This window comes from Engystomops pustulosus, chromosome 7, assembly GCF_040894005.1.
Source record: "Engystomops pustulosus chromosome 7, aEngPut4.maternal, whole genome shotgun sequence".
In the NCBI taxonomy this organism is placed as follows: Eukaryota; Metazoa; Chordata; class Amphibia; order Anura; family Leptodactylidae; genus Engystomops; species Engystomops pustulosus.
The window spans coordinates 97278928-97294110 of NC_092417.1; the positions used below are offsets into that span (position 1 = coordinate 97278928).

General features: G+C 45.9%; 1 protein-coding gene across 1 annotated transcript in view; it reads right to left on the bottom strand.

Annotated features, from left to right (window-relative positions):
* Positions 1–15183, bottom strand: part of LOC140070620 (polycystin-1-like protein 3) — a 55821-nt gene that overhangs the window by 33922 nt on the left and 6716 nt on the right. Inside the window, exons 2-5 of the mRNA XM_072117326.1 lie at positions 8878–9315; positions 8200–8328; positions 7784–7818; positions 7275–7445 (exon numbers count right to left, since the gene is read on the bottom strand). Coding sequence (XP_071973427.1) covers positions 7275–7445; positions 7784–7818; positions 8200–8328; positions 8878–9315 — 773 coding nt within the window. The remainder of the gene's footprint in view (positions 1–7274; positions 7446–7783; positions 7819–8199; positions 8329–8877; positions 9316–15183) is intronic.

The following is a 15183-nucleotide window of genomic DNA, read 5'->3' on the forward strand; positions in this document are numbered from 1 at the left end:
GCTGGTCAGGGTTAGCGTTAGTGTGCAGGTAGATTACTGTTAGGCAGGAGTGATTCTCCAAGAACCCAACAGCCCTTCTTAGGGCTACAATAACGTTATACTTTTTTTTTTTTGTTTGCTTGTGGCTGGGCTTGCTGGCACTAGTAGTGCAGCTAGTACCATATTGTGAGGAATTTGCAGGGGGACTTGCTACCGTTGTGTTTAGCTCTTAGTGACACACATATCCACCTCAAACACCAAAGTGGGAAAATTTATTAGGGGTTGGATTTCAATTAGGCACAGTCTGCCAGTTTCTTTTTATTTTACGTTTATTTTTTCATAACTCAGCCTCATCTCATCAGTGTGCTTTCATACTTGGCTAGAAAATAGCCAAAGGAGAATCCAAACGGCTTACTTACGCCTACAATAGCGTTATATATATTTTATTTCTGGTTGATCTGCTGGTGGCTGTCCTTGCTGCAGTGCATATACTAGCCAATTGTGAGGAATTTGGAGTGAGACTTGCGACCGCTGTGTTTAGCGCTTAGTGACGCACATATCCATCGCAAAGACCGAAGTGGGATAATTTATTAGGGGTTGGATTTCAATTAGGCACAGTCTGGCAGTTTCTTTTTATTTTACGTTTATTTTTTCATAACTCAGCGTCATCTCATCAGTGTGCTTTCATACTTGGCTAGAAAATAGCCAAAGGAGAATCCAAACGGCTTACTTACGCCTACAATAGCGTTATATATATTTTATTTCTGGTTGATCTGCTGGTGGCTGTCCTTGCTGCAGTGCATATACTAGCCAATTGTGAGGAATTTGGAGTGAGACTTGCGACCGCTGTGTTTAGCGCTTAGTGACGCACATATCCATCGCAAAGAAAGAAGTGGGATAATTTATTAGGGGTTGGATTTCAATTAGGCACAGTCTGGCAGTTTCTTTTTATTTTACATTTATTTTTTCATAACTCAGCGTCATCTCATCAGTGTGCTTTCATACTTGGCTAGAAAATAGCCAAAGGAGAATCCAAACGGCTTACTTACGCCTACAATAGCGTTATATATATTTTATTTCTGGTTGATCTGCTGGTGGCTGTCCTTGCTGCAGTGCATATACTAGCCAATTGTGAGGAATTTGGAGTGAGACTTGCGACCGCTGTGTTTAGCGCTTAGTGACGCACATATCCATCGCAAAGACCGAAGTGGGATAATTTATTAGGGGTTTGATTGAAATTAGGCACAGTCTGCCATTTACTTTTTATTTTACGTTTATTTTTTCATAACTCAGCGTCATCTCATCTGGCATAGCAGTGTGCTTTCATAGTTGGCTAGAAAATAGCCATAGCAATAGGATAGCATCGTTTGGTTTTAAAAACAAAAAAACACAAAAAAAACAAAAAAACACAAAAAAAAGTAAAAAAAAAATTAAAGTTATAACTTTCATTTTCAAAATGTTTAACCCGAGGGCTAGGGGTAGAGGACGAGGGCGGGGACGTGGGCGTCCAACTACTGCAGGGGTCAGAGGCCGTGGTCCTGGGCGGGGTGAGACACCACCTGCTGATGAGGGAGCAGGGGAACGCCGCAGAGCTACACTCCCTAGGTTCATGTCTGAAGTTACTGGGACTCGTGGTAGAGCACTGTTGAGGCCAGAACAGTGCGAACAGGTGATGTCGTGGATTGCCGACAATGCTTCTTGCAATTTGTCCACCAGTCAGTCTTCCACGCAGTCCACCCATGTCACCGAAATCGGCACTCCTCCAGCTCCTGCACCTCAGCCTCCTCCCCCCCAGTCTGCCCCCTCCCAGGAAAATTTGGCATTTGAACCGGCATACTCTGAGGAACTGTTTTCTGGACCCTTCCCACAGTCACAAACCACTTGTCCGGTTGCTGCTGAGCAATTTTCCGATGCCCAGGTTTTCCACCAGTCGCAGTCTGTGGGTGATGATGACCTTCTTGACGTAGTGGAAGAAGTGTGTAAAGAGGTGTCCGACGATGAGGAGACACGGTTGTCAGACAGTGGTGAAGTTGTTGTCAGGGCAGGAAGTCCGAGGGGGGAGCAGACTGAGGGATCGGAGGATGATGAGGTGACAGACCCAAGCTGGGTTGAGAGGCCGGGTGAACACAGTGCTTCTGAGACGGAGGAGAGTCCTATAGCAGAACAGGTTGGAAGAGGTAGTGGTGGGGCAAGACGGAGAGGCAGGGCCAGAGCAGGTGCATCAGCGCCAAATGTGTCACGTAGTGAAGCTCCCGTGGCGAGGGCTCCCGCGGCGAGGGCTAGATTTTCAGAAGTCTGGAGGTTCTTTAAGGAAACACCGGATGACCGACGGACTGTGGTGTGCAACCTTTGCCAAACCAGGATCAGCAGGGGTTCCACCACTACTAGCTTAACTACCACCAGTATGCGCAGGCATATGAATGCTAAACACCCGAATCAGTGGCACCAAGCCCGTTCGCCTCCGGCCGTGCACACCACTGCTCCTTCCCCTGTGTCAGCTGATAGTCAGCCCCCTGCCCAGGACCCTGGCACAAAAACCCCATCGTCGCTCCACGATCCTCCACAGCATCCACCAGCGTTCAGCTCTCCATACCCCAGACGCTGGAGCGGAAAAAAAAATATAGTGCAACCCACCCGCACGCCCAAGCCCTTAATGTCCACATCTCCAGATTGCTTAGCCTGGAGATGCTGCCCTATAGGCTAGTAGAGACCGAGGCCTTTCGCAACCTCATGGCGGCGGCCGCCCCTCGGTATTCGGTCCCCAGCCGCCACTACTTTTCCCGATGTGCCGTCCCAGCCCTGCACCAGCACGTGTCAGAGAACATCATCCGTGCCCTGACCAACGCTGTTTCTGACAAGGTCCACCTGACCATGGACACGTGGACGAGTGCTGCCGGGCAGGGCCACTATATATCGCTGACGGCACATTGGGTTAACTTGGTGGAGGCTGGGACCGAGTCTGACCCTGCGGCTGGTCATATACTGCCGACGCCGAGGATTGCGGGGCCTACCTCGGTCCAGGTCTCAAAGGCCTACTATGCCTCCTCCTCCTCCCACCCCTCCTCCACCTCCTCCTCCGAACTACCATCCGTGGGCATGGTGCCATCAGTCGCTAGCTCTAGGCACAGCAGCAGAGCCGTCGCTAAGCGACAGCAGGCGGTGCTCAAACTGCTGAGCCTAGGCGATAAAAGGCACACTATTTTACACACTATTACAGGGCATCACGGCGCAGACTGATCTGTGGCTGGCACCGCTGAACCTGAAGCCAGGCATGGTTGTGTGTGACAACGGCCGTAACCTGGTGGCGGCTCTGCAACTCGGCAGACTGACACATGTGCCATGCCTGGCCCATGTGTTAAATCTGATAGTTCAGCGTTTCCTCAAGACATACCCCAGTCTGTCAGATTTGCTCACGAAGGTGCGCCGCATCTGTGCGCATTTCAGGAAGTCCAGCACAGATGTTGCCACTCTCAGGGCAGCGCAGCGCCACCTCCAACTGCCCGCTCACCGACTGTTGTGCGACGTGCCCACGAGGTGGAATTCAACATTAACCATGTTATCCAGAGTTTACCAGCAGCGCAGAGCGATTGTAGACTGCCAGATGTCAACTTCCACCAGAACTGGTAGTCAGGTCAGTCAGCTTCCTCAAGTCTACAATGAGGAGTGGACGTGGATGTCTGATATCTGTCAGGTGCTGAGTAACTTTGAGGAGTCAACACAGATGGTCAGTGGCGATGCCGCCATCATCAGCCTCACCATCCCGCTGCTTGGCCTGTTGAAAAACTCTCTGATCAGCATGAAGTCGGAAGCTTTGCGCTCGTCACAAGAGACGGGGGAAGAAGATTCCCTTGTTGATAGCCAAAGCACCCTCAGGTCTGTTTCTCAGCGCATATCGGAGGAGGTGGAGGAGGATGAGGAGGAAGAGGAGGAGAATGTTGGTGAGACACAAGAGGGGAGCATTGCTCAGACCTTCACTGTTCAACGTGTATGGGCAGAAGAAGAGGAGTTGGAGGAGGAGGAAATGGACAGTCAGGCCAGTGAGGGGAGTGAATTCTTGCGCGTTGGGATTCTGGCGCATATGGCAGATTTCATGCTAGGCTGCCTATCCCGTGACCCTCGCTTTCAAAGAATTTATTCCAGCACCGATTACTGGGTATTCACTCTCCTGGACCCACGGTACAAGCAAAATCTTTCCACTCTCATCCCTGGAGAGGAAAGGAGTGTGAGAATGCATGAATACCAGCAGGCCCTGGTTCACAAGCTGAAACAGTATTTCCCTTCTGACAGCGCTAGCGGCAGAGTGCGTAGTTCTGCGGGACAAGTAGCGAGGGAGAGTAGGCGAGCAGGCAGCTTGTCCAGCACTGGCAAGGGTACGCTTTACAAGGCTTTTGCCAGCTTTATGTCACCCCAGCAAGACACTGTCACCTGTCCGCAGTCTCGGCAGAGTAGGGCTGATCTTTACAGAAAGATGGTGAGGGAGTACGTAGCTGACCATACCATCGTCCTAAATGATCACACAGCTCCCTACAACTACTGGGTTTCAAAGCTGGACATGTGGCACGAACTGGCGCTGTACGCCTTGGAGGTTCTTGCCTGCCCTGCCGCTAGCGTGTTGTCCGAGCGGGTTTTCAGTGCAGCTGGTGGCATCATCACCGATAAGCGTACACGCCTGTCGACTGACAGCGCTGACAGGCTGACGCTTATTAAGATGAATAAAGCCTGGATTTCTCATAATTTCCAATCTCCACCAGGTGAAGGAAGCTCAACCTGAATAATTTATGCACTCCTCCTCCTCCTCATTTTCCTCCTTCTCCTCCTCTTTGTACACTAAAGCAGAGGAAACTGGCTATTTTTTGACAGGGCCCACTGGCTCTAGCTATAGTACTTTATGCATTTAATTTTTCTGGAGGGCCACCTACCCGGTCCTCTGTTTTAAACAATTTTTGGGAGTGCCACATACAGGCACTCAATCTATTCAATTTTTCTGGAGGGCCACCTACCTGCTCCTCTGGTTTGAAAACTTTTTTGGACTGCCACATACAGGCACTCAATCTATTTCATTTTTCTGGAGGGCCACCTACCTGCTCCTCTGGTTTGAAAACTTTTTTGGACTGCCACATACAGGCACTCAATCTATTTCATTTTTCTGGAGGGCCACCTACCTGCTCCTCTGGTTTGAAAACTTTTTTGGACTGCCACATACAGGCACTCAATCTATTTCATTTTTCTGGAGGGCCACCTACCTGCTCCTCTGGTTTGAAAACTTTTTTGGACTGCCACATACAGGCACTCAATCTATTTCATTTTTCTGGAGGGCCACCTACCTGCTCCTCTGGTTTGAAAACTTTTTTGGACTGCCACATACAGGCACTTCATCTATTCCATTTTTCTGGAGGGCCACCTACCTGCTCCTCTGGTTTGAAAACTTTTTTGGACTGCCACATACAGGCACTCAATCTATTCCATTTTTCTGGAGGGCCACCTACCTGCTCCTCTGGTTTGAAAACTTTTTTGGACTGCCACATACAGGCACTATCCAAATTAAATTGTCTCCATAGCAGCCTCCACACGTTGTCTCCATTGCTACCTCCAAAAGTCATCCATATAGCTGCCTCCATACATCGTCCCCTTATCAAACGAGGTGTGTCAGGCACAAATTTGGGTTGTTTTCATGGATTCCACATCAAAGTTGTTAACTTTGTCGCCACCCTGCTGTGTTATCCACAAAATATACTGGCAAACTTTTACCATTTAGGGATATTATTTCAGCGCTTCTTGCGCATCTGTTTACATTCCCCTCATCCGCCATATCCCAAACTTATAAGAACGCTACTACACTTAACTTGGTGCAGGCTGGGACCGAGTCTGACCCTGGGGCTGATCATATACTGCCGACGCCGAGGATTGCGGGGCCTACCTCGGTCCAGGTCTCAAAGGCCTACTATACCTCCTCCTCCTCCCACCCCTCCTCCACCTCCTCCGAATTACCATCCGTGGCCATGGCGCCATCAGTCGGTAGCTCTAGGCACAGCAGCAGTGCCGTCGCTGAGCGACAGCAGGCGGTGCTCAAACTGCTGAGCCTAGGCGATAAAAGGCACACCGCCCAAGAGCTATTACAGGGCATTCCACATCAAACTTGTTAACTTTGTCGCCACCCTGCTGTGTAATCCACAAAATATACTGGCAAACTTTTATCATTTACCGATATTATTTCAGCGCTTTTTGTGCATCTGTTTACATTCCCCTCACCCGCCATATCCCAAACTTATAAGAACGCTACTACACTTGATCTTATACAAAAGGTTCTTAGAAGTGCTGTTTGGGGAGTAGCCTAGAGACAGGGGCTTGGATTGGCGAAAGCTCGCCTGGCAGCGGAGCGCCAGCTCCATGCCAAGATCCAACTAACATAGTTTTAACTGCAGCACCTTTAATCTACTACTAGTTCACTGCCTCCATAGATGGTCCCCTTATCAAACGAGCTGTGTCAGGCAGAATTTTGGGTTGTTTTCATGGCTTCCATGTTAACTTTGTCGCCACCCTGCTGTGTAATCCACAAAATATACTGGCAAACTTTTATCATGTACCAATATTATTTGAGTGCTTCTTGCTCACCTCCTTTGGTTCCTCTCTGCCACCCATTGGTTTGAAGCCTGAGTCCATTTAGGGTATGTCGCCATGACACTCTCTAGCCTGCTGCCGCTGCCTCTGCATGCCGTCCCCTATAGTGTCAGGGTCAATTATTGGATGTTTTAGATGCTATCTAGCTTCATTCTGTCACTCTGTCATGGCCATGCTGTTGCCCATAATTTTGGCATAATGGTGCGATTAAGCAGCCTCAGAGGCATCCATGCATGCTGCCCCTGCTGTTTCCTGTCCATTTCCGTGGTGTTTCCATCCTTTTCTGAGGTTCCCAGGTGTTTGGCCAAGCTTCCCTGTGCAGAGCCTTGGTCCCCTTGAAAAATGCTCGAGTCTCCCATTGACTTCAATGGGGCTCGTTATTCGAGACGAGCACTCGAGCATCGGGAAAAGTTCGTCTCGAATAACGAGTACCCGAGCATTTTAGTGCTCGCTCATCTCTAGACACGATACTTTAGTTTACAGTAGCCACAATGGCTACAGTACAGTTCCATGATGTGGTACTATGTAACATGGCATTGTAAAGTGAGACATACCAGTTTATCTTGCTATAATACAATACTTTTGTTGGTGTTGTAAATGAGCTGTAAATAGAAGACAAAGATAGTTTATGTTGAATTATATAAAAATTATATTACATTGTATGTAAGTTTTCCTACCTGTATTGCACTTTCAAGTGTTAAATTATCAAGAGCCTCTGGCTGGAGTAGAGTGACAGCATCTAAGTTCGGTGCCGTCACTGAAGTTTTAGGTTTTGTCACAACTGGTTTTTTGGTGGTAGTACTCTTCCTCGTGAAAAAACAGAATCCAAACAAACATAAAGCACGCCCCTAAAAGAAAATAAAGCTCATTACACATAATGATATACCGTATGTACATATATGTATAAATTGCTTTTTCCAGCTGTTTTTCTCCATTCAGGTGGATAGCACTTGTTTACACCTACTTAACCCTAAACACAATGGCATTGTTTCTAAATTAAAACAGTATTAGTCAGCAAACTGCTTTGTATTGGATTATAAAATATAGATAATAGAATTGATTAAAAAATTGCTGTACAATAATAGAATTTTTAGCAAATGTAACAGAATATAAGTACTGAAGTAAAAGGCACTAATGCTAAAACCTATGTCCAAATGCAGAACACCAGATGTTTACAGTCACTCACCTTGATTTTATGATGCTCATTAATTTTGGGAATATCTAGAAAAAAAGATATGAACAACTGAGGAAAAAAATCATACACTAAATAAAATGTATCAGTGATGCTTGTGCACTACTTATCCATTCTTTTTAATGACATACATATTATTTACTTTAATGTACTGCAATGTTATTCCAGTTTGGTAGAAAATCAGCATTTATTAAAATTCCTATTCTGTGCTCTGACAGTTTGTGTTATAGGGATAGGGATCCTGTGTGGTTCCAAATTCCCTTTTCCAGCTGCAGAAATAACCATGAATAGTTTTCTAAGAAGTCATTATTAATGGCCGAGTTTTTGACATGTAATGCAGTGTTGTTCTTCTACTTTTGTATCATGTAGCCCCATCCCGCACCACCTTCCCAGTATAATTAGACTCTTACCAAACGAACAGATAAATCCCATCTTGTCTTCACAGGCTGGAGCCTCTTTCCATTTTTCCTGGGTGCCTTTAAATATTATAGTGCACCCTGAACTCCTCTGTGCCATCCTCTTGGCCAGTTTGTGTCTACCTACAAGGAATACATACAACATACATTTGCTCTGGTTCAGTAGTCATTATGACATTCCCATGCTCTCCAGCTATTGGTAAACTACAGCTCCCAGCAGAGAAGCAAGGTAATTTCAGTCTAACAAGTCCCTTACCTCAGCTTAACCTTTGACTCACCCCTATGTTGCAAGAAACTCTTTTAAACCATTGTCACTTCAGAAATACTTGCATATGTTTTTATTATATCCCACTCAAGACTGTAGAATTACTTGCCTTCATAAATTTTCTATTTTGCTTACTATTGATTATAAAAGAGTTGTGACAATGGTGCGAGCACAGTTTAGATCATTCTGTCTACATGCACTTAGTAGCAGTGGTACATAATATTGTAGCTTTGTCTTATTCAAGTAAATAGGGTAAAGGTGCAAAACCATTCACCACCTCTATTAAGTGGAAAGTGTAGACAGAAGAGACTGTAGTGCTTGTATTAGGGACCAGGACTCCATGGCTTCTTCAAACACCTGGTTGGGTGATATGGCACTCAAGCTGTAATCACTCACTGAACACATACCATAAATGTCTTTGTCATTTCTTTTTTTGCGTTTCTCATAGGGATGATCATTTTTCTTTTCGTTGTGACTGAACTCTTTGTGATCTAGGTCTCTTCTTTTATGCTGATGTCCATTTAGGTGTTCTTGCTGGTCTAGGTCCATTCTTTTGAGCTGATCTTCATATTGGTCTCCATGCGGATCTAGGTCTCTTCTTTTGTGTAGATCTCCATTTTGGTCTTCTTGCGGATCTCTGTCTCTTCTCTTATGCTGGTCTTCATTGTAGTCTTCACGCTGGTCTATGTCTCTTCTCTTGTGCCAGTCTTCATTTTTGTCTTCTTGCTGGTCTATGTCTTTTATTTTGTGTTGGTCTTCTTGCTGGTTTTGTTGTTTGTCATTGTGCTGATCCATTTTATTGCCCTGTTCATCTTGATTTTGTTGGTTTTGATCTGGTGCTTGCCCTGTCTCATACAATAAATTATGCAAGATTGATTAAGTCCTGGGTTAATATAAAACTTGTTTTTAGAACTTAAGATGTATTTTAGCTGGAGTGCTAACACAGGCATTTAAAGAGGTTTTATGAGAAAAGTCAACATTTTGTATGTGTATAACATGAAAAACACTTTACCATAATAATTTGTCTACTCTTTAAATCCAGCAGTTACATTATTGTCTAGCTGGTCATGTGACTTCTCTTGGGCCTTGTTTTGGCAATTCCTATTATATCTCGAATTTTTAAAAAAAATGACGAATCACATTAAAAATCAGGTACTTCCTGGCCTACATCGTAGGCCACAGAGTGGCCGAATGACAGAGTGTGGAGGTGGCGGCAGCAGCATCATGAGGTCAGAGAGTGGCACATTGACAAATTCTGGAGCTGGCAGCAACATGGTAGGCCACAGTGTGGCACAATGAAAAAGTGTGGAGGTGGCGGCAGCAGCATGAGGTCAGAGAGTGGCACAATGACAAATTCTGGAGGTGGTAGCAACATGGTAGGCCACAGTGTGGGAGAATGAAAGAGTGAGGAGGTGGCGGCAGCAGCAGCAGGAGGTCAGAGAGTAGCACAATGAAAAATTCTGGAGATGGCAGCAACATGGTAGGCCACAGAGTGGCACAATGAAAAAGTGTGGAGGTAGCGGCAGCAGCAGGAGGTCAGAGACTGGCACAATCACAGTGTGTGTAGGTGGGCGTCAGCAGTAGCAGCAGTATGAGGCCAGCGAGTGGCACAATGACAAATTCTGGTGGTAGCAACATGGTAGGCCACAGTGTAGCACAATGACAGAGTGTGGGGGTGCCGGCAGCAGCAGCAAAGTGGCACAATGATGAGTGTGGAGGTGGGTGACAATTGCAGTCCCTGGTAAAGATGGTGGGAGGCAGATGGAGCAACTGGCAGCAGAAGTGTGGCATCAGGTGGGTGGCAGCATCAGAATAGTGGCTGAGGCACGTAGTTAGAATTCAGACTCATTTCTCAACGTTTGGGGGAGGCATCATGGCTGATGTAATCTGATGCATAATGCATTGGTGTGTTGAAATCCTGGCCAATCCACACCTCATTCATATTGACAAAGGTCATTCTCTCCACATTACGGGTGGACAAGTGGGTTCTCCTTGGGGTAACGATGGCCCCCGCCGCACTGATGCCACACTACTGGCCGGGCATGACAGCTTCTCTACTGAAAACTCTGCAAGTTGCAGCCACAGATCAAGTTTGGCTGCCCAGTAGTTCAGGGGATGTATGGTGGCACTGAGCCCAGACCACCTAGTAGATCTATGGCTGCTGGAAATGAACAGGACAGAGGTTGGTTGAGGACAGGTGAGGGCTGCTGAGCTGCTCCTGGGCCATGCCAACTAAGGGTTGTATCTGACGAACCCACGGACTCTTGGCTGGGGTTTTCAGATGTCATTTGGGAGGAAGTGGATGACCTAGTCAACCAATCGTTAGAATCGATTCGCCCATCTCTAATTATATCATATCTATATACAGAATCCTGGCTCTGAATGTACAGTCTAGTTTTATGTACTTTTTTTATTTATGTATAGATGGGAACTCCTTATCCAATGTACAGCATTATCAATACTTTAGGAATACACCAATGCAGTTACCAATGACACTGCACTTTAGCGAATTATACAGATGCAATTATTGCTGACTAAATACTAAATAAAAATATTCCAATTGCCCTCCTAAGGGTGATGCTACATATCGCGTTTTTGGTCCGTTTGAACACACGCCTTTTTAATGCGTTTTGAATGGTTACCATGTGTTTGGCTGGTTTTGTTTCACAGCTGCCTACACATCCAGAAATGAAGATAAACAGGTTTAAACAGCCAAATGCAGGGTAAACTTTAAAAAAACGCATGCACTTTTAAACAGACTGAAAATGCATGCTTCAAAATGGTCCAAAAACGCCTCATTCACACGGCGGTTGGGGGACGTATATACACGGCTGACATATATATGTCGGATATACGCCCCAACATGTCCTATCTTTCCCCGGAATACGACGCCATGCCCCATGTTTCTCTTTGGAGAGAGGCAGGGGTGAGCGGTACAGCGAGCACACATGTGTGTGAATTTAGTCTAAGTCCGTTGTAGGTGCACAGAATTGGAATCCTACTCCAATGTGTAATGAGTATAAATTCTGGCACACCGGCTGTTAAATGCAAAGTAAATACATTTTTATTGCAGCAATTTGTGTGTACGTTTTCGGCTGTTCCTCAGCCTTTTTCAAACACTACAATTCAAAGATATACCAGAGAATGAGTGTAAGTGAAATGACCTAATAAATTGCAAATGTTAAGTCCATATGTTAGTATCTTTTTCTCTCTACCATCTCAACAACCACATTGTGAATACACGTTCATCTGTTTATATGCTTATTTCTATCTATATCTATACTGCCATTTTGCTTATTAGACCATAGTGTTTCTCAGATATACCCACAGATTCTGGGAGTCGTGGGTCATCTCTGCATATTTGACTTGTGATTTGGATGAACTGCACATATTGTATAAATTGTAGATGCTGTATACAGTGCCTACAAGTATTATTCAACCCCCTGAAGATTTAGCAGGTTTGATAAGAAGCAAATAAGTTAGAGCCTTCAAACTTCAAACAAGAGCAGGATTTATTAACAGATGCATAAATGTTACAAACCAAAAAGTTATGTTGCTCAGTTAAATTTTAATACATTTTAAACATAAAAGTATGGGTCAATTATTATTCAACCCCTCAAACCACCAGAATTCTGTTTGGTTCCCCTAAAGTATTAAGAAGTAGTTCAGGCACAAAGAACAATGAGCTTCACATGTTTGGATTAATTATCTGTTTTTCCAGCCTTTTCTGACTATTTAAGACCCTCCCCAAACTTGTGAACAGCACTCATACATGGTCTACATGGGAAAGACAAAGGAGCATTCCAAGGCCATTAGAGACAAGATCGTGGAGGGTCACAAGGCTGGCAAGTGGTACAAAACCCTTTCCAAGGAGTTTGGCCTACCTGTCTCCACTGTTGGGAGCATCATCCAGAAGAGGAAGGCTTATGGAGCTACTGTTAGCCTTCCACGACCTGGACAGCCTTTGAAAGTTTCCTCCCGTGCCGAGGCCAGGCTTGTCCGAAGAGTCAAGGCAAACCTAAGGACCACAAGGAAGGAGCTTCGGGAAGATCTCATGGCAGTGGGGACATTGGTTTCAGTTAATACCATAAGTAACGTACTCCACCGCAATGGTCTCCGTTCCAGACGAGCACATAAGGTACCTTTACTTTCAAAGCGTCATGTCAAGGCTCGTTTACAGTTTGCTCATGATCACTTGGAGGACTCTGAGACAGACTGGTTCAAGGTTCTCTGTAGAGATGAGCGAGCACTAAAATGCTCGGGTACTCGTTATTCGAGACGAACTTTTCCCGATGCTCGAGTGCTCGTCTCGAATAACGAACCCCATTGAAGTCAATGGGAGACTCGAGCATTTTTCAAGGGCACAGGGAAGCTTGGCCAAACACCTGGGAACCTCAGAAAAGGATGGAAACACCACGGAAATGGACAGGAAACAGCAGGGGCAGCATGCATGGATGCCTCTGAGGCTGCTTAATCGCACCATTATGCCAAAATTATGGGCAACAGCATGGCCATGACAGAGTGACCGAATGAGGCTAGATAGCATCTAAAACATCCGATAATTGACCCTGACACTATAGGGGACGGCACGCAGAGGCAGCGGCAGCAGGCTAGAGAGTGTCATGGCGACATACCCTAAATGGACTCAGGTTTCACCAAAGGAGGTGACCAAGAAGCGCTGAAATGATTTCCTATGTGAACAAAAGGTTGACGGTATATTTAGTCGATAACACAGCATGGTGGCGACATAGTGACCAAGTTCCATAACGTATCTGGTGAAACACCCGAAAAATGAGCCTGACACAGCTCTTTTGATAAAGGGACAACATGGGGAGGCAGCCATGGAGACGACTTCCATGATTAAGAGTGACTACTGGGGCATCCATATTGCTTCTATGATTGAAACTTAAGGTCTCCAGCATGGTGACAGATGGGCCGAGTTCCACTATGTATCTGGTGAAACACCTGAAAATTCTGCCTGACACAGCTCGTTTGATAAGGGGATGATGTGCTGCATATCCTCTCGTGCTCCAGCGTCTGTGGTATAGACAGTTGAAAGTTGCACATGGAGACATTGGTGGAGGCTGTGGAGGCGAAATGGACAGGAAACAGCATGCATGCAGCATGCTTGGATGCCTCTGAGGCTGCCTAATCTTGGGATGGAGCTGGCGGTCCGCTGCCAGGCGAGCTTTTGCCTGTCCAAGCCCCTGTCTCTCGGCTCCTCCCCACCCAAAATGGGCCTGGGGGCCAGAAGCGTTTACTTTGAAAAAATTATAATTTTCAAAGCAGGCCGGGTCGTTTGAATATTTCACCTAGGAATAATGGAATAGCATAGTGGTTCTATTTTTAATTGTTTTTACGGAAATGGTTCCATGATTAAGAGCGACAGTATGGGGCATCCATATTGCGCTGCTATGATTGCAACTTCAGGTCTCCAGCATGGCGGCGACAGATAGGCCGCGTTCCACTATGTATCTGGTGAAACACCTGAAAATTCTGCCTGACACAGCTCGTTTGATAAGGGGACGATGTATGGAGGCAGTGAACTAGTAGTATATTAAAGGTGCTGCAGTTAAAACTATGTTAGTTGGATCTTGGGATGGAGCTGGCGCTCCGCTGCCAGGCGAGCTTTCGCCAATCCAAGCCCCTGTCTCTAGGCTGCTCCCCAAACAGCACTTCTAAGAACCTTTTGTATAAGATCAACTGTAGTAGCGTTCTTATAAGTTTGGGATATGGCGGGTGAGGGGAATGTAAACAGATGCGCAAGAAGCGCTGAAATAATATCGGTAAATGATAAAAGTTTGCCAGTATATTTTGTGGATTACACAGCAGGGTGGCGACAAAGTTAAAAAGTTTGATGTGGAATCCATGAAAACAACCCAAAATTCTGCCTGACACAGCTCGTTTGATAAGGGGACCATGTATAGAGGCAGTGAACTAGTAGTAGATTAAAGGTGCTGCAGTTAAAACTATGTTAGTTGGATCTTGGGATGGAGCTGGCGCTCCGCTGCCAGGCGAGCTTTCGCCAATCCAAGCCCCTGTCTCTAGGCTACTCCCCAAACAGCACTTCTAAGAACCTTTTGTATAAGATCAAGTGTAGTAGCGTTCTTATAAGTTTGGGATATGGCGGGTGAGGGGAATGTAAACAGATGCGCAAGAAGCGCTGAAATAATATCGGTAAATGCTAAAAGTTTGCCAGTATATTTTGTGGATTACACAGCAGGGTGGCGACAAAGTTAACAAGTTTGATGTGGAATCCATGAAAACAACCCAAAATTCTGCCTGACACAGCTCGTTTGATAAGGGGACCATGTATGGAGGCAGCTATATGGACGACTTTTGGAGGCAGCTATGGCGATGACGTGTGGAGGTAGCAATGGAGACAACGTGTGGAGCCAGCTAAAAAGACGACATGTGGAGGCTGCTATGGAGACAATTTAATTTGGATAGTGCCTGTATGTGGCAGTCCAAAAAAGTTTTCAAACCAGAGGAGCAGGTAGGTGGTCCTCCAGAAAAATTAAATAGATTGAGTGCCTGTATGTTGCACTCCCAAAAATTGCTTAAAACAGAGGACCGGGTAGGTGGCCCTCCAGAAAAATTAAATACATAGAGTACTATAGCTAGAGCCAGTTGGCCCTGGCAAAAAATAGCCAGTTTCCTCTGCTTTAGTGTACAAAGAGGAGGAGAAGGAGGACAATGAGGAGGAGGAGTGC